At 44.3% G+C, this 23,215-nt stretch overlaps 1 protein-coding gene across 7 annotated transcripts in view; it reads right to left on the bottom strand.

Annotated features, from left to right (window-relative positions):
- Nucleotides 1–1,027: 1,027 nt before the first annotated feature.
- Nucleotides 1,028–23,215, bottom strand: part of for (cGMP-dependent protein kinase for) — a 237,184-nt gene continuing 214,996 nt past the window's right edge. For all 7 annotated transcript variants that reach the window (XM_065432857.2, XM_065432856.2, XM_065432858.1 and 4 more), the window contains exons 16-18: nt 6,250–6,312; nt 5,941–6,007; nt 1,028–4,895 (exon numbers count right to left, since the gene is read on the bottom strand). In XM_065432857.2, coding sequence (XP_065288929.1) covers nt 4,797–4,895; nt 5,941–6,007; nt 6,250–6,312 — 229 coding nt within the window. In that variant the 3' untranslated portion in view covers nt 1,028–4,796. The remainder of the gene's footprint in view (nt 4,896–5,940; nt 6,008–6,249; nt 6,313–23,215) is intronic.

The raw sequence follows: 23,215 nt of genomic DNA, 5'->3' as shown, positions 1-23,215 counted from the left end.
GACGATACGGAACACAACGCACAGGACGCCACCTCGGCATGAGCACAGTGAATTACAGCATCATGGCGAGAGCGAAAACCCCAACCGAGGATGACATCATGCGAACAGACCGGTAGCACAAGGAACTCAATGGGATCGACGCACAGCATCTTCAATGACGACGATGGTTGTGCAGGCGGCTGACGGCTGAATATGGTAATAATAATATTTGGGGTTTTACGTGCCAAAACCACTTTATGATTATGAGGCACGCCGTAGTGGAGGACTCCGGAAATTTAGACCACCTGGGGTTCTTTAACGTGCACCTAAATCTAAGCACACGGGTGTTTTCGCATTTCGCCCCCATCGAAATGCGGCCGCCGTGGCCGGGATTCGATCCCGCGACCTCGTGCTCAGCAGCCCAACACCATAGCCACTGAGCAACCACGGCGGGTACGGCTGAATATGGTGTGCGCTGGCGGTACCGAGGGGCATCCCTTTGACGTCGTGGTAACCTTCCTCAGCAAGCGGCAGAGTTTTATATCTGTCACTGAAACGGCACGAGTGAGTGTCCACAAGCGCAAGGGTACGAAAGCCATCCACAAAAACTTCAACGAGGTTTGCTGGAGAAATTAGAGGGGTTGAATTATTCGACGTCGACGCAGTTCGTGCCTCGGGAACTCGCGTCAGAAGGGCACGGTCGATGGAGCATAGGTGACAGAGAGCGACGTCGGGGTGATGAGGGTCGGCGGCTAGCTAGGGCAGGAGTTCGGGCGAAGGGGATTGTTGTAGCCACGCTGTGCCGTCAACACGTCTAGATCGTAGGCACACGGGCGCATGGCATCACTTTTACGTCTTCGCATTCCGCGTGCGATCATCGCACGCGCAATACGAAAACGTGGGATGGTCACCCACCTACGGCAAGTTGTTTTTTCATCCACTTTCATTATCATTAATTTATCATTTCTTTAATTCAACTAGTTAGTACAAGTTCCCCTATGTTGTCCTTGGTGTGCACATTCACATGAAGAAAAACAAGCTGGCCAGCCTGGCAGCAAAATATGAATCCTTTATTTTCCTCCTAAGTTGATGCCACATAAAACGCTTGCACATTACACCGGTTCGTCTGGCACATGTTCCGTGAAGATTATTTGACAGCTTTCCTGAAAGTCAAGCTAGCCATAGAAAAAAAGACACATGGTCGCACACTTATTGAATGGCCTCCACATTTAAGACATGCTTTCCTATAAATGTGCAGAACAGCACAACTTTAATTCATCAATTCGAAAGTTCTTTGAGATTTCGTCTCTTTTTCACTATCAGTGAAAAAAAGAAGACAAAGAAGAGAAAAAGAAAATGAGCTGGAAGGAAAAATTAAACAGCATGTCGTAAGCTAGACAGAAGAAAAAAAAAAGACAGTGTCAAGCGCTGCAGCAGACTTGTGCCTGCTAAGAGTGGTACAGCCAGAAATATCTTAAGGGATGAGGGCTTTTGCGGCAGTTAGCTGTGTCTTGCCCTTGGGAGAGGGGAAAATAGGGCAATTTACAAGGTGGCTAGTAACATTTAAACAGGAGGAGGCAATGTGCCTGACTTGTTTTCAGTATGTCCAGGATAGATGACACTCTGAAAGCAGAAATAGAACCATGACATCAGGCCAGCAGGCTGATGATCCACATGTTCAAAAGGGCTTACTGGCAAGAGAGCAGTGACACTTTTATCACAGTTATGTCCTCTTCACTGGGTGCTTTGCATAGAAAACATCAGCCCACCAGCATGATGTGATAGTTCAAAGCTTCCAGGCCTCTTTTATTATCTATGAGGCATTGGTTTGCCCCTAACAATGCCATTATTCAGACAGACAAGTGCTTAATGTCACTGCTAAGAAGAATACAGCAGCCATACTAAGCCCATTTTGCTAATATGCACGTCAAGAACATGAATAGAAAAAAAGATAATTTTTTAAGCCTATAAAGGGTGTCCTAGTTATAACAGGCACAAAAAGCACTGCTCTGTACAATAACAAAACAATAAAGCTTAATATTGCGCTAAAACTGAGATAAAGCTTGGTATTTTTATATATAAACATTAACTACCTTGCTTACATGCAGCAATTATTGCATTCACTGTAATGTGAACAAAAAAAAACAAAGAACAGAAAAAACATATGGCTGATGCATTCAGGCACCACTAATCACGTGGACAAAAGTTTGCAGTTGATAGACAATGCATAGCATGTTCTTCACTCAATCATCGTTGCAAAGGAGTTTTTTACTATAGTCAAAGGTGAAATCTTTGCTTTTGGCACGAAGATGTTGAAAAACAAATGGCAAAGGCTCCACAGATGGATATGTTTACATTTGTGTTTGAAAACTTGAGCAAGCCGGTGTAAAAATAACATTACATAGAGAAACAGCAACACCTTTCACTGCCCTTCAAGCCCAGTCTTTATCGACCACATATACCTCAACGCAGTGGTGCAGAGTCAATATTAAAACATTTTTGATAAGGTCAACTTAATCTTTTCTGAAAGTAGCCATTTAAAGAATACTTAATGATCCATACATAATGCACTGCCGCATGCTGGCACATTATGCCAGCAGAAGTATGATGAACTGCATTGCGTAATTCACACATTAAGCACAGATTCTTTTGACTATTCTACATGTAAAGACAAGTGGTCTGGTATCATTACTGACTGTGTGCACAATTCATTAAAAAAGTACTGCACTGATAACACAAACTAACAAGAAGCCATAAACACAGTGATTGTGTTGCACACTTTGTATTGCAATGCACATGTAAGATGTTTCCGATTTTAGAGTCTCATCAATGAAACTCAACCCATGCCCTTACTGGACTTCTCATATACTTCTGTTTCCATTATGCTCTCCCCATATAAGTTTTAATGTGCCAGCTGAGCAGGTTACATCTGATTTCCGGCAAAATTCGCCAAATCCGCCAAAAATGCAGCCTCCATGTTGTAATCAATGATTCTTTAGAAGTAGAAGCACAACTTGGAAGGTAGCCTGCATATAAGTCTCTTTTTGCCTAAACCTCCTTGCCTTTCAATAGTGTCCACATGACATGCAGTTAAGAAAGCTGTTGTCAAAGTGATTCCATATTCATTTTGAACCAGTAAACTTTGAACCAGACACAACTTTTGCTATGTGCAGTGAGCTACTAAGTATGAAAACAATCATAACATTTGTATAGTGGGATTCCAAGAGGCACAGTTGTGGTGATTACATAAATGGAAACATTAGCTTTCTAGCACATTCTCAACATTCTGAGGCAGTCACTATTCAAATGCAGGCTGATTAGACTGAATAATGCCAAAGTCATAGAAGCCATACGGCTTGTAACATCTGCATTCTTACTAACAAGACCAACAAAAGAATGGCATTTAAGTTCTAAGGTACTGTCAACATATAACAGGAGAAGCACAATAACAGACAGACAGCTTATTGCATAGTAGAGTACAGAAAAGCTATTCTCAACACTTCATGAAACAAGCAAACTATTCGGGCCAAAAATAATCAAATTTTTGGCATAGTATGCAGTAGCACTTACAGAGCAACCATCTAAACCACTGTTCAGAAGCTGTGAAACAACATATTTAAATTTGGCTCTTTTCCATTGTGCTTTTCACTTCTACTTCAGCTGACCCTTTTATGATAGTCACATTTTGCCTTGCCATACAAATAAAAAAGAAAAAAAAAGCACTTTGCCATATGCACCATCTCTCTCTGCCCCAATTCATTGATTAGCACAGTGAGGAGCTGCAGTTTCATGCAAACAGGCAGTCACTATTTAAAAATGTAAAATCAAAACAATGAGTTTAAACCAAAACCATGCATGCCACCAACAAGACATGGCTTAAAAGCATGCAGTTCAAACACTAGTCTCCCTAAAGTTCTAAGGTTACTCATTTTGTACTGGCAAAGACAATATGTCTTCATTGCAGGTGTGAGTCCCACTGCACAAGATGTGATAGTGAAATAGAATGATGAAAACTAAGTTAAAACCTTGGGACTATTTGAAAAGCAAGCAATTTAGGTTTCAGAAACAATGTTGCCAGTTTTCTCACAAATGACTCCATATTTTCACTTTCAGGACAAATCGCAAAAGTAGAATGCTGGTGAACGTTTTGTGCATACAGCAGATCTGTGTGATCATGAACTGCTAGTTGTAGTCAATGCAGCTACTGCTACCCACATGTGGTCTAAATTGCCAATATAGCTGCATCTGTATACCTTCTACAGCTACTATGACCAGCAGTGAGGGCTTCTACTACTGGCCTTCAAAACACGACTACCCATTCAACCAGTGTAACAAACCCCAAGATCGGCCATTTCATTTCATGACCGCTGTGCAGCAGTGTCATACTTCACTGACACTTGTCACAATGTGGTTGCAAACGAAGCCAGAGGAGCTGGCGTCACAGCACCACAGCACGACGCATCAACTTCCACAGCCAGATGCAAAGACAAGACGCAGTCTTTGGACACGATCATCAAAGACTAGAGTCAGGGCCCTTCTTGTGACACGTCGTGAGGTGCCCGGTAGGGAAGGACACTCTTCTTAATGGGGTGTTTTTCACTGGGGACCACAATCATTCGGCAGCTGCACGCACCACTCTTGTGTTTCTGTCCGAAAGTAGGTCACATATTTTACCGGGTTCCGAAGGAGGACAACGGGCGAAGAGCACTGGAGGCTGTAGTGAATGGCCCGCTTGGATGTTCCGGCGGTTGGCAAGAAAGAGTCCATTTGAAAAAACACACAAGGTTTGAAAAACTGAGTCCTTTCTGTTTTAAGTTTCAGAAGTTGGCATCCCACCCTGTCATGTCATCAGGCGGCGGACCATCTGTGTCTGGTGGGTATCGGTCAAAGTTGCTCGTGTCCGTCATATGCCGCACCTGTTAAGAAATATAAGTGACTCAACGGTGTACCATTCAACTTTGACAAGGACTTGTGTTGTGGATTACACAAGTATTTAGAGCACAGCACAGAAAACACTCATCATTTGTTTTTGGTTTACAGAAGGAATTCTCTAGAAAGTGACTTTTTACAAAATACAAAAAGAAAGTGCAGATCTAATGCACATGCTGGAATCTATATGAAGCAAAGCTTTCACGAAGCAGCTCATTAAATGCCACACAAATTAATACAATGGCTACAACTGTGCTTGTTTTCATCCTATGTGATGTGCAATATTATACAATGTTATTTGTGCACCACACAGGCCAAACTTTAATGTCATGCAATGTTCATGTTTATGCTTTGCATTGTGTAGAAGCTATGCTGAAATGCAAACACCAGTTCATGCAGATGCACTCCATGAAATGTTGATGCCACGATGTGACAAAGGGAATGTCTCTCCTCATGACATGATGTTTGTTGAGGGAACAATAGTGAAGAGAGGTGTACGCAGAGAGAAGTATGACACATATATAAATACACACATTTAAAGCTTCTGATCACCTTGTGTAAAGAGAGAGAGAGAGACAAAGAGGAGGAAAGACAACCTTGTGTGAAAGTGGCCCATACACATCTGCGTGAATGGCCAAGTGTGGGCACATACCCAGTGGCCCAAGAATGTGGCAGGCCAATATAAGAAATCTAAGAAATTCAAAGGATCTGTTCAATATTGTGTACTATTCCATTGAGAGGTATGCAGGCTTCAGAGATACCCATCAGCCGACATTATATGTACAGGTTTTATTTGTGGTTTATTCTTTGATTGGCAGACCTCTGGTGGGTGCCACCCCACAAACACAACTATTCACCCCTGTCAGTACGCTGGTGCGAGGTGGCAGGTAAAGAAAGCTTTGCTTTAAAAAAATATGTATTCTCTGTATGTCTTAGGTCACAGGAACAAAATGTTGGTTTCTCATTTCAAGTTGAGTCTGCGGGAGAAAAATTACAAACACATATTAAGTTAGGAAGCAAATGCCCACATACCTGTGGAATTATAGGTGGCTTCAATGTTCTGGTATGGAGGCCTTCCCAATTGAATCCATCAAACCACCTAGAAAGGAAAAAGAAACCTGCTATGTGCCATTCAACACATGATGGAGGTCACACCAATGTCTACATTACTTAATTCATCAGATGAATAAATTTACATTACTGCATTTACTTTTAGTTTCATATGAAACAATGTGACACTGTTAGGAAGTATTATATTTGTATGCTAAAATTAAAGTGCTGGCACTTTAAAAAAAATATGCACTGTGACCAGGTTGCCAAAAGCAAGGCTGCCAAACTTACTTGTGTTTCATAATGTCCCTGATTCCTCCTTTACCATAGCCTAGCCTTTCATTTGGGTTGTCTCTGAAAGAAATTCACAGCTTTAGTTTTGCTGTTTCCTTGACTACATGTGTAGCAGATCATACTTGCTGCTGGCTCGACTAAAATAGGAGACCCAAAGGTTTCTAGATGTGAAGACAATATGAAATGAACATTTGCCAAAATAAAATAAACAATCAACATAAGTCAGATGGTTTGCTGAAATAAAGCTTCACAGCACTCACTATAACATGATTCATTAATAAAACATATGCACGAGCATAAACAAAACTATCATAAACTATCAGATATTGTTTGGGATATCACTGGCCTTAGCAAGATTAGAAGTGGTGAGGTTTATATACAGTGCTGACTAATGGCCATGTCCTCTGCTATAGAGGTCTCCCAGATAAGAAGTAATGCGGGGTAGGATTCCTAATCTATAAACACATAGCAGGCAACACTGACAAATTCTACAGCATTAATGAGAGAGTAGCAGTAGTTGTAATCAAACTCAATAAGACGTATAGATTAAAGGTAGTACAAACCTACACCCCAACATCCAGTCATAATGATGATAAAGTAGATCTGTTTTATGAAGATGTTGAATTGTGATGAGAAAAGCTCAAACTCAGTATACTGTAGTAATGGGCGACTTCAATGCAAAAGTGGGGAAAAACAGGCTGGTGAACAAGCAATCGGCAACTCCAGCGTCAACTCCAGAAATGCTAGAGAAGAGATGCTGGTAGAATTCGCAGAAAGGAATAAGCTGGGAATAATGGACACCTTTTTCAGCAAGCGTAGCAACAGAAAGTGGACCTGGAAAAGCCCTAATGGTGAAACAATAAATTAAATTGATTTCATACTTTCTGCCAATCCCAGCTTAGTGCAGGATGTAGAAGTGATATGTAGGGTGAAGTGCCGTGATCATAGGTTAGTGAGGGCTAGGATTCACCTCAATTTGAAGAGAGAAAGAGTGAAATTGGTCAAGAAGAAACAGGTCAACCTAGAGGCCGTAAGGGTAAAGGCAGACAAATTCAGGCCGGTACTTGTAAACAAATATGCAGCCTTGGAACAGAGACATGAAGATGACATAGAGGTAATGAATGAAACCGTAACTAGGCTCGCTTGAGAGACAGCATCTGAAGTGGGAGGCAAGGCACCAAGGCAACCAGTAGGCAAGCTCTCCCAAGTAACAAAGTACCTAATAAAGAAATGACAAAGAATGAAAATGTCCAACTCAAGAGATAAGATATAATTTTCGGAACTGTCAAAACTGATCAACAAGGGGAAAATAAGTTATATTCGAAATTATAATGTGAGAAAGACTGAAGAAGCAATAAAAAATAGAGCAGTCAGTGAGAAGGAAATGTGGCATAGGATAAACCAAGATGTATGCACTGAAAGATAAGCAGGGTAATATCATCAGCAATCTCGAAGGTATAGCAAAAGCAGCGGAAGAATTCTATACTGACCTGTACAGTACCCAGAGGACTCAGGATAACTCCATTCGAAACAGTAATGAACACGATACAGAAACTCCTCCTATAACTAGCGATGAGGACAGAAGGGCCTTGCAAGACATGAAATGGGGAAGAGCGGCAGAAGATAGAATAACAATCGATTTAATCAAAGATGGAGGAGACATAATGCTTGGAAAACTGGCGGCTCTCTATACGAAGTGTCTATCGACTGCAAAGGTCCCAGAAAACTGTAAGAATGCAAACATTATACTAATCCACAAAAAGGGAGATGTTAAAGAATTGAAAAATTACAGGCCGATTAGCTTACTCCCATCCCAGTATTACATAAAATATTCACCAAGATATTCTCCAATAGAATAAGGGCAACACTGGACTTTAGTCAACCAAGGGAACAGACTGGCTTCAGGAAGGGATACTCTACAATGGATCACATTCACATCATTAATGAGGTAATCGAGAAATCCGCAGAGTACAATCAGCCTCTTTATATTATTTTCATAGATTACGAAACGGCATTTGATTCAGTAGAGATACCAGCAGTCGTAGAGGCATTACGTAATCAAGGAACACAGACCACTTATGCAATTATCTTGGAAAATATCTACAGAGATTCCACAGCTACCTTAATTCTACACAAGAAAAGTAGAAAGATACTTATAAAGAAAGGGGTCAGACAGGGAGACACAATCTCTCCAATGCTATTCACTGCATGCTTGGAAGAAGTATTCAAGCTATTAAACTGGGAAAACTTAGGAGTAAGGATCGATGGCGAATACCTCAGCAACCTTCAGTTTGCCGATGACATCGTTCTATTCAGCAACACTGCAGACCAGTTACAACAAATGATTGACGACCTTAACAGGGAAAGTGCAAGAGTGGGACTGAAGGTTAATATGCAGAAGACAAAGATAATGATAAGTAACCTGGCAAGGGAACAAGAGTTCAAGATCGCAAGTCAGCCTCTAGAGCCTGTGGAGGAGTATGTTTACCTAGGTCAACTAATCACAGGGAACCCAGACCACGAGAAGGAAATTCACAGAAGAATAAAAATGGGTTGGATCGCATACGGCAGACATCGTGAGCTCCTGACTGGGAGCTTACCGTTATCATTGAAAAGGAAAGTATACAATCGGTGCATTTTACCGGTGCTGACATACGGCGCAGAGACTTGGAGACTGACAAAGAAGCTTGAGAACAAGTTAAGGACCGCGCGAAGAGCCATGGAACGAAGAATGCTAGGCATAACTTTAAGAGACAGAAAGAGAGCGGTTTGGATCAGAGAGCTAACGGGCATAGACAATATTCTAATAGACATTAAGAGAAAAAAATGGTGCTGGGCAGGTCATGTAATGTGCAGACTAGATAACCGTTGGACCATTAGGATGACAGAATGGGTACCAAGAGAAGGGAAGCGCAGTAGGGGACGGCAGAAGACTAAGTGGTGCGATGAAATTAGGAAATTCGCAGGTGCTAGTTGGAATCGGTTGGCACAGGACAGGGGTAATTGGAGATTGCAGGGAGAGGCCTTCGTCCTCCAGTGAACGTAAAATAGGCTGATGATGATGATGATGATTATGATGATGATTATGAAACAAATGAAGGCATTACAGAGTAATGCAAGAGCTTTCATAGAGGTCATTAGTTGGCATAATTCTTAATTTAGGTAAAAGAGTAAGGAATAGCATAATACTATTATGAATAGAATGGACACAAGCACTAAAACATGACTAAAATTTAGAGCACATGGAAAAGCATACAGATAAAGACAGAATGTTCGTGTCAAGCAGAGTTGCAAATTTTGCTGACATTTACTTGATATGAAAATTATGTTTTATGTTTGTACTTTTTTAGCTACCTTTCAACTGAACAAAATTTATTGCAAAAGGAGCTCAGGAATACGTAATACAGTGGCATTAGCTCTGCATTATTCATTCATATTAACAAGACCCTGTACACTTTAATGTCTCATTTCAACTACATTGCACACTTTGCAAAATAGAACCCTCTTTTAACTGCTTCAGGAATCTGGATGGCCTCACCTCATTACAAGTGACTGCTACTGTTTGGCTTATGGCAGGCTCACCTTGTCATGGATATGTCGAACACTTTCTGAAGGGTTCGTAACAAAAAGAGGCCATCAAAGGGTGTTTTTCCTTGAACAACATAGACGGCAGGAGCAGTTCTAACATCAGTGTTCTTACTGAGTAGGATTTTAGTGTGATCTGCATTCTTGGGGAATTTTACCTACTTTCTAGTTGGTCTCTCTGTATCTAAGCTCTTTCACCCACTGACCCAAGCTGTCTACAAGCTTTGGTCACTAATATGTGCTGGGTGCTTTCTTGTCGAGCAGACAACTTGCCGCTGGCTGCTGTCTGGCCAAGTAGACAACTTTGGTCACTGGGTATGTGCCACTTTGGCACTGCATATGTGATAATGGTATGTATGCGCCCATTCCTGGCCATTACACCAGAATGGATGTGCCTATGTGACACACGAGGTATGTGGCATTAAACATATCAAAGTGATAGTGCCCCCTCCACAATAGACCACTCCGCATCAAGTGTGGCTGCTTGATAGATAGTCATTGTAATAAAGTTGCAGCCAGGATACTAACGATAGTAGGGGTTGCTATGGAGTTTCAACTGGGGTGCAGTAATTACAAAAGATACTGTGCGATGGTATCATTCGGCATTGTGCTTAGCAGCGAGATTGCCACTCGAGGTTCTGTGGTTAACAGATGGCATGGGGATATGGCGTGAAGATACAATAATCAACATAATAATCAGTATAACATATGAGACACGTCACCAATTATACACGTATCATAAGAAAAATTGCTCAATGCATCAACGTCGCCAATAATCTCCAAAGGATGGATGCACCAATAATTTTGCACACCAGATGGCAGCTAGTAATCCCGACATGCTGTTGCATTGTCCGTTACATGGAAAGGGACCGCAATGGTAAGAACAATTCAATTCAAACAATCTTTTCCACAAAATTCAAAGAAGTGGTTTGGGAGGTTCATAACACCAACTTAACAATTATTATTTGTCGTACAAGGCTTCCAGATATCGTTATGTGTTTTCATTTTTAAACAAGTTTTAGAGTGCAGCTCTTAAGAGCCCGTTCCTGCAGTGAGCGTCGGCGGCGTAACCGAGCGAACAAGCGCCATGAAGAATGAAAGCGAACATGGAGCACAGCGGTAGATGAAAAGAAAGGTCACAGTGAAGAAAGGAGGAGGAAAGAACAGGAGGAGGGTGCAGAGGAACCATGAGGTGGAAAGTGGAGGAGGAGCGGAGGAGAGATGGCCTGCACATGTGCTGAGTTGCCGGCGCCCTTGGCATCCACAGCCGCTTGGGCGATCTCATCTGCGCTTCTGAGGTGGGGAGGGCTATGCTCGTCTGCGGCATCTGTTGCTGAGGTCAGTCTGCAGTACCAGCGTGTGTTATGGGGATCACTGCTCCTGCAAAGGGCGATGCCGAGCGGCTACGAGTAAGGCTCAACGTGACGCTCCCTTGGGTGTTGTCGCCACTGACACTGGTGGCATGACTTCCCCGCGACGAAGGGCCGCTCTAGTCGTAGGTGGAATGAAAGCATGAGAAGAAAAGCATAGTGCCGCACAAGAAGGGCTGTGCGGTGACGATGGCTACGATATGGCGCCGGAGTAGCACACATCCTTTGTATGGAAACAAAGCGCTGCATGAGAGGAGGTCTGTCTGCGGTGGCTGCTGTGAATCGCACCCATGCGTCAATCATGTGCGACCTCTCGTGATCTCCTAATTAGCCAGGCAGATGCGCCACACTTCACTCTGTTTGGAATGCCGCACAAGGCAGATTGTTCGCACCAGCCAATATACAGGAAAATGAAAACACATATAGAGCTACGCGCAAATTTTGCATCAGAGAGTACTGTAATAATTGTCGGTGAACTTTTGAAGTATTTCAGGTCATTAAAAAGTGAGCCAAATATTGAATCCTCTGCTAAGCAGAGCAAGTTTGCTTTTATTCTTTAACTTTTGCGCCTAACAGGAGTGTACTTCAATTTCTTTCCTTGTTACATGCACAAGCGTTCACTTCTGGTAGCATGCACCATACTGTCGAAGGCTGAGCACACCCAAAGCAAGGTGCATCTGTCAGGTCAATCAATCAGACTTGACTGTCCACATTGTAATTTTTCGTGCCACTAATACACTGTAAGGAATGACACATAGGAACCGCTATAGAGATAATATACTATGAGGTTATTTGTAGGCTTTTCATCACGTGCATCCAACACTTGAATTACTGCGACCACTGCTCCTTCCTAGTGCATGCTTCCAAGTGCACATCCATTTTAAAAGTGTTGTAGCACTGTGACAGTTCCCATAAGGAAGCTGTGCCAGTGTAGACAGCTCCGTCTAGTGGAAAGCCAGACAATATTTTAAGCATATCAGTCTGCGGGGGATTTCAAGCCTTTGTTGTGAAATCAGGTACTTCTTCACTTGGCCTTGTGCAGGGCTTCTCAAGCAATAAGGCTTAGGTAAAAAATTCTAATTAGAAAGTTATAGAACGGTTTGGAAAATGTCTGATTCAACAGTTTCTAACTTTCTATCTATTAGGTATTGGCGTTTTTCCGCTTACATCAGATGCCCAAGAAAAAAAAAAAAAGAACACATGACATGCTCGCTTGCACACCGTGATTGCAGCGCTCCCAAACGTTCCGCATACAAATAAACACAGCATCTAGCAGGGTGTGTTGCCACTTAAAAGGCAACAGGGCAGTGACGCAGGTGTTGACTGTGCTATTTACGCCAGCGATGTGCGTCAGGGAGAAGGCTGGGTTCAGGAAAGGTTACTCTACAATGGATCACATCCATGTCATTAACCAGGTTATCGAGAAATCCGCAGAGTACAATAAGCCTCTCTATGTGGCTTTCATAGATTACGAAAAAGCATTTGATTCAGTAGAGATACCAGCAGTCATAGAGGCATTGCGTAATTAAGGAGTACAGACCGCTTACGTAAGTACCATGGAAAATATCTACAGAGATTCCACAGCCACCTTAATTCTACACAAGAAAAGTAGGAAGATACCTATAAAGAAAGGGGTCAGACAAGGAGACAATTTCTCCAATGCTATTCACTGCGTGCTTGGAAGAAGTATTCAAGCTATTAAACTGGGAACATTTAGGAGTAAGGATCGACAGCGAATACCTCAGCAACCTTCGGTTTGCCTATGACATTGTTCTATTCAGCAACACTGCAGACCAGTTACAACAAATGATTGACGACCTTAACAGAAAGAGTGCAAGAGTGGGGCTGAAGATTAATATGCAGAAGACAAAGATAATGATAAATAATCTGGCAAGGGAACAAGAGTTCAAGATCGCAAGTCAGCCTCTAGAGTCTGTGGAGGAGTATGTTTACCTAGGTCAACTAATCACAGGGAACCCTGACCATGAGAAGGAAATTCACAGAAGAATAAAAATGGGTTGGATCGCATACGGCAACATTGTGAGCTCCTGACTGGGAGCTTACCGTTATCATTGAAAAGGAAAGCATACAATCAGTGCATTTTACCGGTGCTGACATACGGCGCAGAGACTAGGAGACTGACAAAGAAGCTTGAGAACAAGTTAAGGACCGCGCAAAAAGCCATGAAATGAAGAATGCTAGGCATAACTTTAAGAGACAGAAAGAGAGCAGTTTGGATCAGAGAGCAAACGGGCATAGATGATATTCTAATAGACATTAAGAGAAAGAAACGGTGCTGGGCGGGTCATGTAATGTGCAGACTAGATAACCGTGGGACCATTAGGATAACAGAATGGGTACCAAGAGAAGGGAAGCGCAGTAGGGGACGGCAGAAGACTAGATGGTGCGACGAAATTAGGAAATTTGCGGGTGCTAGTTGGAATTGGATGGCGCAGGACAGGGGTAATTGGAGATCACAGGGAGAGGTCTTCGTCCTGCAGTGGACATAAATAGGCTTGTCACACTGCTTCAATTCATACACAACACAGGCCTCACAGCACACATATAATACACATATACGCTCCAAGAATTATGCCTTAAGGGCAAGCCTTTATCGCAAAAAAAAAGGCTTATGATGATGATGATGTGCTTCCCTCACGATGGTTCATGATAGCGATAAGCAGACACAGCGGCAGCACACACGGCTAAATGCTATGTTCATTTGTACACAGAACTTTTGTGGGAGCTGTAATCACAGTGCGCGAGCAGGCATGTCCTGTGGAATCTTTACTTTGCGGGCATCTGCAGCAAGCAGGAAAACATTAATACTTAGTAGACAGAAAGTTAGAAACTGTTTAATCAGACATTTTTCAAACCACTCTACAATTTTCTAATTGGAATTTTTTGCTTAACCCGTTGGTTCTGAAGTTGGTTAATTAATCTTGACTAATTATGCAATTAAGCCCTACACAAGAAGTAGTGCGACTTATTACATACAATAGTCAGCAACATGCATTTGGTCGCATTGTCTTAGAATGCATCAGCATATTTTTAAACTCTGGCTGCAGTTAGCTAGGACACTGTGTATGTATGTATGTATGTATGTATTTATGTATGTATGCACGTGCGTGTGTGTGTGCACGTATGTATGTGCTGGAACTGCCTTCGTCAGACTAAGATGCTTGGCAAGGCCAAGAATCGTAGTTGAACAAGGGTGGTGACAGTCATGTGCAGTGCCTCGGGAAGGTGCATGCAAATGTACGACAATGCCTGCTTTCCTGCTTTTGCTCGTACCACACCAGCCGGTTAATCGCGATTAAACCATTCATAGAAAAATTGGAGCTAGAATTGCCCCTCACAAGGCATTACTGGCAAGAAAATCACCTCCCACACTTGTCGCATGGGTGCTGCAGTGCTACAGTTGACCTGCCAAGGGGGGGGGGGAGCCCCTCCTTAGAAATGGAGTGGGTGCTGGGCTCCCCTAGGCCCCACCTGACTTTAAGCACTGGCCCTGTGCTTTCAAGCAAACAGATATCATTGCTCCATGTGATACTGCTCACCAATGTATGAGTACATAAGCATGCATGTCTGGATATGTGCACTGCATATAAGGCGCGTGCACATACCTGTACACACACACACATCTTTGTATACATACATGCACATTGTCTGGACTTATAATACACCAATTATTCCAACAAAATGGTGGCACATACTTCATTATACAACTCGCCATCCTCAAGGCTTAATATTTTTTCAGAGCTTACTACTACTACTGCTACTACTACTACCGGTTGTTGCTGCTGCTTTAAATGTTCACTTTATGAAAGAAAGTTGTAGGAATGGTTAAGAAGGCATGGGAGACTATTAATATACTGGTTTGTCTGATGGCTCAAAACACGCTGATATATATATATATACATGTCTATTACGTTTTATGTGACAAACTGTAGAGAAATGAAAGAGGAAAAATGAAAGTTCAAATAATATCAATTAAAAAAAAATAATCACTGCAACTTTGCAAATGCTAAAACTTACCTCTGGGGCAAAGTGCAAAAGCAATATTAAAACACTGCTCACTTTTGCTGCATCATTTATCATTTTATATTAAAAACAAAATTAGCTTGAAGGTAAACAAAGACACTTAATGACATCTTAAATCTACATTCCAAACTTACTCACAAATACTACTTTTCCTTTTCGCTTGTACTACCTATGCTTATCAACTCAAAAGTGTAAAATCAGTAGTATTAGATTTGTCATTCTTGGTGCTTCGTCATGCATTTATAAGTTTGTTGGCTACCGAGTACTGTTTTGTAAGATATATTGTCATGCTACCATGTATCCAGTAAACTTGCTACCCTGTGTTTGTTAAACTAGTACTGTTTTCCTAGTCACTTGTACTACTCTGGATTATACTGTGTGACTTATTAGAGGTGTAGAGGTATGCAAATGTTCAAAATTCTAAATATGAATAAAATAGTCTTGGCTATTCAATTCATATTTGATTGAAATACCATATTTATTTGAATATGCAAGGAGTTATTTTTCCCAGAATTCTTAGCCTCCAAGTCACACCTCACCTTATGTGCTAGGCTGATAGATTCAGCTAATGTTTCATGAGGTGGCAGCAGCCTGACATTTCTAGTGATCCAGATTTTAGACAGCAAAGCAAACTGTAGCAACTAATACACCTTGGCAGATGAGGCAGTGGCATATTTTTTCGTGTATAACCCGCAGCGAGAATTTGAATAGTTTAGCAGTAAAGGCGGAGTGCGGGGTGTATGCGAATTTTGCCTTGAGATGCGACTTCATGGCAGCACAAATTTTTCCTCACAGTGCGGCTTTGCAGTGTGCTGCATGCTGCCATTAAGCCATACCATAGGGCAAAATTCACACGGTCATGAAGTTACACCCGAAGGCGACATTTGGATATAACCCACACCGATTATTCTGAAGGCTTTTAATTATACAGTATTCTAGGCAATTACCACCGAGTCCTAATAATCCATCAGCTAATCTATATCAAGTTGTACAACTTGATATAGATTAGCTGATGGATTGCACACCAATACTATTGATGGAAGTATGCACACTAATACTATTAGTGTGCACACTTCATTTCTTTTTCTCGGGTCCCCAAACTGCACCTGCACCTTATACAATAGAACGTCATTCATACGTTTTCGAAAAATGCGCAAGAAAAAACGCACTAACCGAGAAAGCGTACGATTATAAGTAAGTAAACAAATTTGAGTCTCAACTATGGTTAACATCTACGTAATGCGAAGCGTCGTGTGGATCGTTGCGGCACGAGACGCCTACGCGTGTGGAGCTGGTGGTTGTCCGGCGTCCCGGGACGCGTTTTGTTGTTTTCCTATCGCGTGGTATTTTAAGAGGGCGATACCGGATGCCGCCCACCTTGCCGCCGAAGCGAAACGTGATGCCCACATCGGGCCGCCTGCAGCAGGGAACGGCGGCGCGTTTGGATCATCGCCTGCTAAAAGCGTGCAGTGCGCTGCCAAACGCACCACGCGCTGTAAAACAGATAGGTAAAGATGCTTAACGCAATAGGTTTGACGGCTATAGCTGTGAATGTGGCGTGCGACGACCCCGGCGGAGATTTGTTCGTATCGGAATAATAAATTGAGCGCGCCGTCGTTTTCACATCGAGACAATCGAGCCATTCTCGATCACGCGCGCCTCGCGCCTTTTCTTGTTCACATGCGATCTAGCGGCCGGAAAAGATCGCAGTCTGCAGCAGGGAACGGCGGTGCGCGTTTCGCTTATTGCCTGTTAAAAGCGTGCGCCACGCTTCCAACAGCTCCACGCGCAGTGAAACAGATAGGCGAAGATGCTTATCGCAATAGGATTGGCGGTGATAGCTGTGAACGCCGTGCGACGACCCCGGAGAATATTTGCTGGTACTGTCAAGAATGGCGAGTTGCGCAACAAGATTGCCACCTTGCCACCCGATTACGACAAGGGGTGCAAGACGCGCACCTCTCCCTCTCCGTCGCCGCAGCTGGGAGGCGTTCAAAGAAGCGGCCTTTGCGCTGGAATCCGCCGCCTTCCTCCAGCCCCTTCGACATTGTGACGGGACGAGTTCGGTGCGTGGACAATGATTCCAGAGTTCCCCAACGCGGAGCTGATTTGACACGCCTGGACAAGCCGCCGTGGGGACGACGTATTTTTGTGCTTCTCACGGTTCGGAGTGGCGCGGAACAACGAGCGACGCTCGATCGGCAACGATAGTTTCCCGGAACGGCACCCCGCGCGGTTGCCTCTGTGTACAGAGCGCGGTTGCCTTTGTGTACGTAAACTGATCTTCAGAGCAGCTGCGAGTTGGTGATGTGTAAACGAACAGTCGCCGCGTCGTAGGAACGGCGGATCGAGTGTATAAAAACTGTGGTTGTGCGAATGCTGAGGACACACTTCTCTTGAGCAGTCATGTTAGACTGGTTCACTTCTCTCATGCAGTCCTGTTGGACTAATACTCTTTTTCTCAAGCAGTCATGTTAGACTGAGTTAATTTCTGTAAATAAACCCTTTTCCTCGTTCTCGATGAGAAGCAGTTCTTCACTTCATCAACGATCTCAGCGTAAATAAGTTGGACGACGGCATGGGCCAGCTACCTTCGAATTCATGCCGTACTCCAATCTTGGCAAAGGACCACGGACGATGGGATTGAGCCCCCAATCCTGACAACTGGCTGACAGCGGTGAGATGGACTTTGCGACATGGTGCTGTATCTGCGGTGAGTGCTTGGTTTTTGCTTTGACTCTCTAGGCTTCATTTTGTGGTTGTTCTGTTTAGAACAGTAGGGAAGCTAGATTGTTGTGTGTTAGCTAGGTTGTGTTTTCCTAGCTAGATTTAGAGAGCAGAATCAAGGCAGTAAAGCAGCAGTCATGGAGTTAAGGACACTGCTGAGAGACGAGTTGTTGATTGTTGGTGAGGAACTGGGCCTAGATGTACGCAAGGAAATGCTCAAATCGGAATTATTGGAGCTAATTTCCAATCAGGCCAGTGAGCAAGATATTGAAATGGGATTGGAACTTCTCAAAAAGAGAGAGAAACGGGAAAGAGAAAGAGAAGAACGGGACCGAGAAAGAGAAGAAAGGGACAGAGAAAAGCAAGAGAGAGAGGAACGCGATAGAGATCGCGAGTTTCAGTTAAGGAAAATGCAACTTGAACTTGAAAGCAAACGTTTGGAGTTGTCTCAAGGAAGTGAAGGCGCTCTGGGACGATCAAGTGAGGCAGAATCGTACCGCATGGACAGGCTATTAAAGCCATTTGAGGTCGGGACCGATATAGGCTTGTTCCTTTGCAATTTTGAAAGGACTTGCGAAAAGATGAACTTCGGCCCGAGTACATGGCCACAGCGGTTGCTGTCTATGTTGCCGTGTGAGGCAGCGGAAGTAATCGCCAGATTGAGTGTGCAGGATGCATATGATTATGCAAAAGTTAAGGCTAGTCTCCTGAAGAAATACCGCCTTTCAGCCGAAGCTTTTCGGCAAAGGTTTAGGAGCACAGGCAAGAAAGATAGCGAGGGCTATCCGGAGTTTGCATATAGCTTAAAGGCCAACCTAGTCGAGTGGCTTAAAAGCGCGGAAGCGTACGACAGCAGAGACATGATCATTGAATGCATGTGTCTAGAGCAGTTTTACAAAACCATCCCCCAAGCTGTGAAACTGTGGGTGCAAGACAGAGGTAACGTAAACACTGTGGAAAGGGCGGCTGAATTAGCCGAAGAGTACGCAACCCGTAGAAAGTTGAACGCCGAGGAGGGAAACTGGGACGGTCGAAATGGACCGCGGAAACCATTTCCGTTCAAAAAGGGTGCGCAAACTAGACGATCAGAGCCTGTAGACCTGGCGGAAAAGCCCGCAGAAAAGAGCGAGGAGAAACTTAACGGAGAAACCGCACAAAAAGAACAGAAAAGAAAATTCGAATCTGTTAGACCAATTCGCTGTTACAAATGCCACAAACTGGGACATATAGCTGTAAACTGCGAGAAGTCTAGCGTAGTTTTTTCCTACGTGGAGGAAAAAGATGAGAATATGGAACTTTTAAGTCCATATATCCACGACCTGCAAGTTAATGGAAAACCATGCCGAGTGCTAAGAGACAGTGCCGCCACGCTGGACATTGTCCATCCGTCTTACGTGATGGTAGAGGACTTCACCGGAGAAGTAGCATGGATAAAACAGGTTGTAGAAGAACACAGCGTGTGTCTGCCCATGGCCAAAGTCAAAATCAGTGGACCATTCGGGGAGCTAGAGACTGAGGCTGCAGTTTCCAAATTTTTGTCACTGCAGTATCCCTACATCTTTTCGAATCGTTCGAATCAGTTACTGCGTGACAAAGGGCTCAAACTGGGAGAGGGCATAGTACAGGCATTGACCCGAGGCCAAGCTCGTAAGATCGCGGCGCTTTCGGCTGAAAATGCTCAAGCTCCTCCAGCGGAAGCAGAAAAGGGGATAACTTCGATACCCGAATCCGAGCTAGGCCCGAGGGACAAAAGAACAGTTGAGGAGAGCCTGCCAGCTGACCAGCTCAATGAGAGCGTAGCACTAGAGTGTCAGAGTTCTAGCCTGCAGGAAGAGCAAGCAGACGCGCTCCCAAGCGAGACAAGGTCGTTATTATCACCGGCCTCAAAGAACTTTGATCAACTCTTACGCGTGGATAGAGAGTCACTGGCAGCTGAGCAAAAGAATGATGAGAGCTTAGCTAGATTACGTGACACAGCTAAAGAAGGCATTGCTAGGCGCAACGTAACGATACATGAGAGAGGAGGATTGTTGTATCGGCATTACAGAGATCGAAAGGGTAGGATTTTAGATCAGTTAGTCATACCTACTAAGTATAGGGAGGACCTTTTGAGTCTTTGTCATGGAAATGGGTGGTCCGGCCACCTAGGCATAAACAAATCAAAGGAAAGATTGCTTATGGAATACTACTGGCCTGGCTGTTTCAAAGATGTAGAAAACTTTGTAAGATCATGCGACGCCTGCCAGCGTTCTGGTAAACCAGGAGAGACTTGGAAAGCTCCACTGAAGGTAGTGCCCTTAATAACAGAGCCTTTCAGACGACTTGTAATAGACACGGTAGGGCCTCTTCCAAAAACAAAATCAGGCTACAGGTACTTGTTTACCATGCTGTGTCCGGCCACCAAGTTTCCAGAAGCAATCCCTTTGAAAGAGCTCAGCTCCACCGAAGTAGTAGACGCGCTTTTGACAGTGTTTGCACGAGTTGGGTTTCCAGCCGAAATTCAGGCAGATCAAGGGTCAGTATTCACGAGCGCACTGACTTCCACATTCTTGCAAAAGTGCGGGGTAAAGTTAATTCACAGTTCTGTCTATCACCCTCAGTCAAACAGTGTAGAGAGGTGGCATTCGGTGCTTAAGCGAGTTTTGCGTGCGCTCTGTTACGAGCACAAGGAGGACTGGGAGAACTGTCTGCCGGCAACTTTGTTTGCTTTGCGAACGGTTCCACATGAAGCGACAGGGTTCTCACCAGCAGAACTAGTGTATGGGAGGACACTCCGTTCTCCACTGAGAATGTTAAGAGAGATGTGGGAGGAAAGAGGGGAGAGTACAACCGTGGTTGAATACGTGCTAAATTTACTGGAGCGGCTAAGCGCAACCCAAGAACTAGTCGGAAAGAACATGGAAATAGCTCAAAGGAACGCCAAATTCTATTACGACAAGAATTCGAGGCTTCGTACGTTTAAAGTTGACTTAACGATGAAAGCGGAAAAGTGTAGGTTTGGTTGTTCGCAGGTTACATATCTGGGCCATGTTGTCGGTCAGGACATGAGACGGCCGGCTGAGCTGAAAATAGCTACGATTGGAGAATTTTCTCAGCCGCGCACGAAAACGGACCTTCGTTCATTTTTGGGACTTGTGGGGTACTATCAACGGTACATTCCGAATTACTCGCAATTGGCAAGTCCATTAACAGACGCCCTCCGAAAGGGAGCACCGAGTAACGTACACTGGGATAAGGACAAAGAGAACGCTTTCCAAAGTTTGAAAACGCTATTGGTTTCTCGCCCTGTGCTTCGCGCGCCAGACTACACAAAGGAATTCATAGTTCAATGCGACGCAAGCGACAGAGGTATGGGCGTGGTACTTAGTCAGGTCGGCGACGATAACGAGGAGCATCCTATCCTCTACGCCAGCCGTAAACTAAATGTAAGAGAGGAAGCCTACAGCGCTTCAGAGAAGGAATGCGCTTGTTTGGTTTGGGCCGCCCAGAAGTTGTCGTGTTACTTGTACGGAGCGAAGTTCATCTTCGAGACCGACCACTGTCCTCTAACGTGGCTCAATCAAATGTCACACAAAAACGGCCGCTTGCTCCGATGGAGCCTCACTCTCCAAGAGTACCACTTCTCCGTTAGATATAAGAAGGGAAAGTTGCATAGCAATGCGGATGGTTTGAGCAGGCTAATTTGAATTCTGCGTTTGAGGGTCCCGCCTAAATTTTGGGGTTACTAGTGTTAGCTTTTCTTTAGGCGAAGAAAATCCCCTCTCATTCAGCAGAATTCTCTCCATTAATTGCTGAATTTGTCAGCAGGAATTTGCTTCAGAAATTGGCATAGTGAAATGTAGCATTTTTTTTGTTTCTGCACTTATGTTGTTGTTGTTTTTTTTTGAAGCCTAGCGAGTCTAAAGTGAGAGCCAATGCACGTCATCTCGGCGCAGAGCCGTGTTGTGGGGTTCATTTTGCAGTTGCCTGTCCTTGTTGAATGTTTTGGGGCGGTGACATCAATGCACAAGTGGTCGCTGCGAGCCAAGACATCAATCCCCCCCCCTGACCAACAGCCGTTCTCTTCCTGCCTAGCGGTTGTCAGCGCTAGACAGTCGAGACTTTTCGGGCCATGGAGGCGCTGTCAAGAATGGCGAGTTGCGCAACAAGATTGCCACCTTGCCACCCGATTACGACAAGGGGTGCAAGACGCGCACCTCTCCCTCTCCGTCGCCGCAGCTGGGAGGCGTTCAAAGAAGCGGCCTTTGCGCTGGAATCCGCCGCCTTCCTCCAGCCCCTTCGACATTGTGACGGGACGAGTTCGGTGCGTGGACAATGATTCCAGAGTTCCCCAACGCGGAGCTGATTTGACACGCCTGGACAAGCCGCCGTGGGGACGACGTATTTTTGTGCTTCTCACGGTTCGGAGTGGCGCGGAACAACGAGCGACGCTCGATCGGCAACGATAGTTTCCCGGAACGGCACCCCGCGCGGTTGCCTCTGTGTACAGAGCGCGGTTGCCTTTGTGTACGTAAACTGATCTTCAGAGCAGCTGCGAGTTGGTGATGTGTAAACGAACAGTCGCCGCGTCGTAGGAACGGCGGATCGAGTGTATAAAAACTGTGGTTGTGCGAATGCTGAGGACACACTTCTCTTGAGCAGTCATGTTAGACTGGTTCACTTCTCTCATGCAGTCCTGTTGGACTAATACTCTTTTTCTCAAGCAGTCATGTTAGACTGAGTTAATTTCTGTAAATAAACCCTTTTCCTCGTTCTCAATGAGAAGCAGTTCTTCACTTCATCAACGATCTCAGCGTAAATAAGTTGGACGACGGCATGGGCCAGCTACCTTCGAATTCATGCCGTACTCCAATCTTGGCAAAGGACCACGGACGATGGGATTGAGCCCCCAATCCTGACAGTACCCAAATGAGAAATTGAGTGCGCGCCAGCGCTTTCACATGTTTTCACTTGAGACGGGCGGTTGATCACTGCGGTGGAGCCAGCTATATACTATTCTCGATCGCGCACCCCTCGCGCATTTTCTTGTTTACATGGGATCTAGCGACCGCAAAATCTATCATACGATCGCTGTTTGGCGACATACTGAACGGTGGTGCCGAAAAATCGTGTTTTCCGCGAACGCGTAACCGGCAAAAAATAAGCGTAACTCTAAGGTCATTTTTTTTTATGTGTTCTCGATTGCGAACGCTGGCGCCGCGAAAACGTACGTAACGGGAACGTATTAATGAGGTTCT

This window comes from Dermacentor albipictus, chromosome 1, assembly GCF_038994185.2.
Source record: "Dermacentor albipictus isolate Rhodes 1998 colony chromosome 1, USDA_Dalb.pri_finalv2, whole genome shotgun sequence".
In the NCBI taxonomy this organism is placed as follows: domain Eukaryota; kingdom Metazoa; phylum Arthropoda; class Arachnida; order Ixodida; family Ixodidae; genus Dermacentor; species Dermacentor albipictus.
This window is presented reverse-complemented; position numbering and strand designations above follow the sequence as displayed.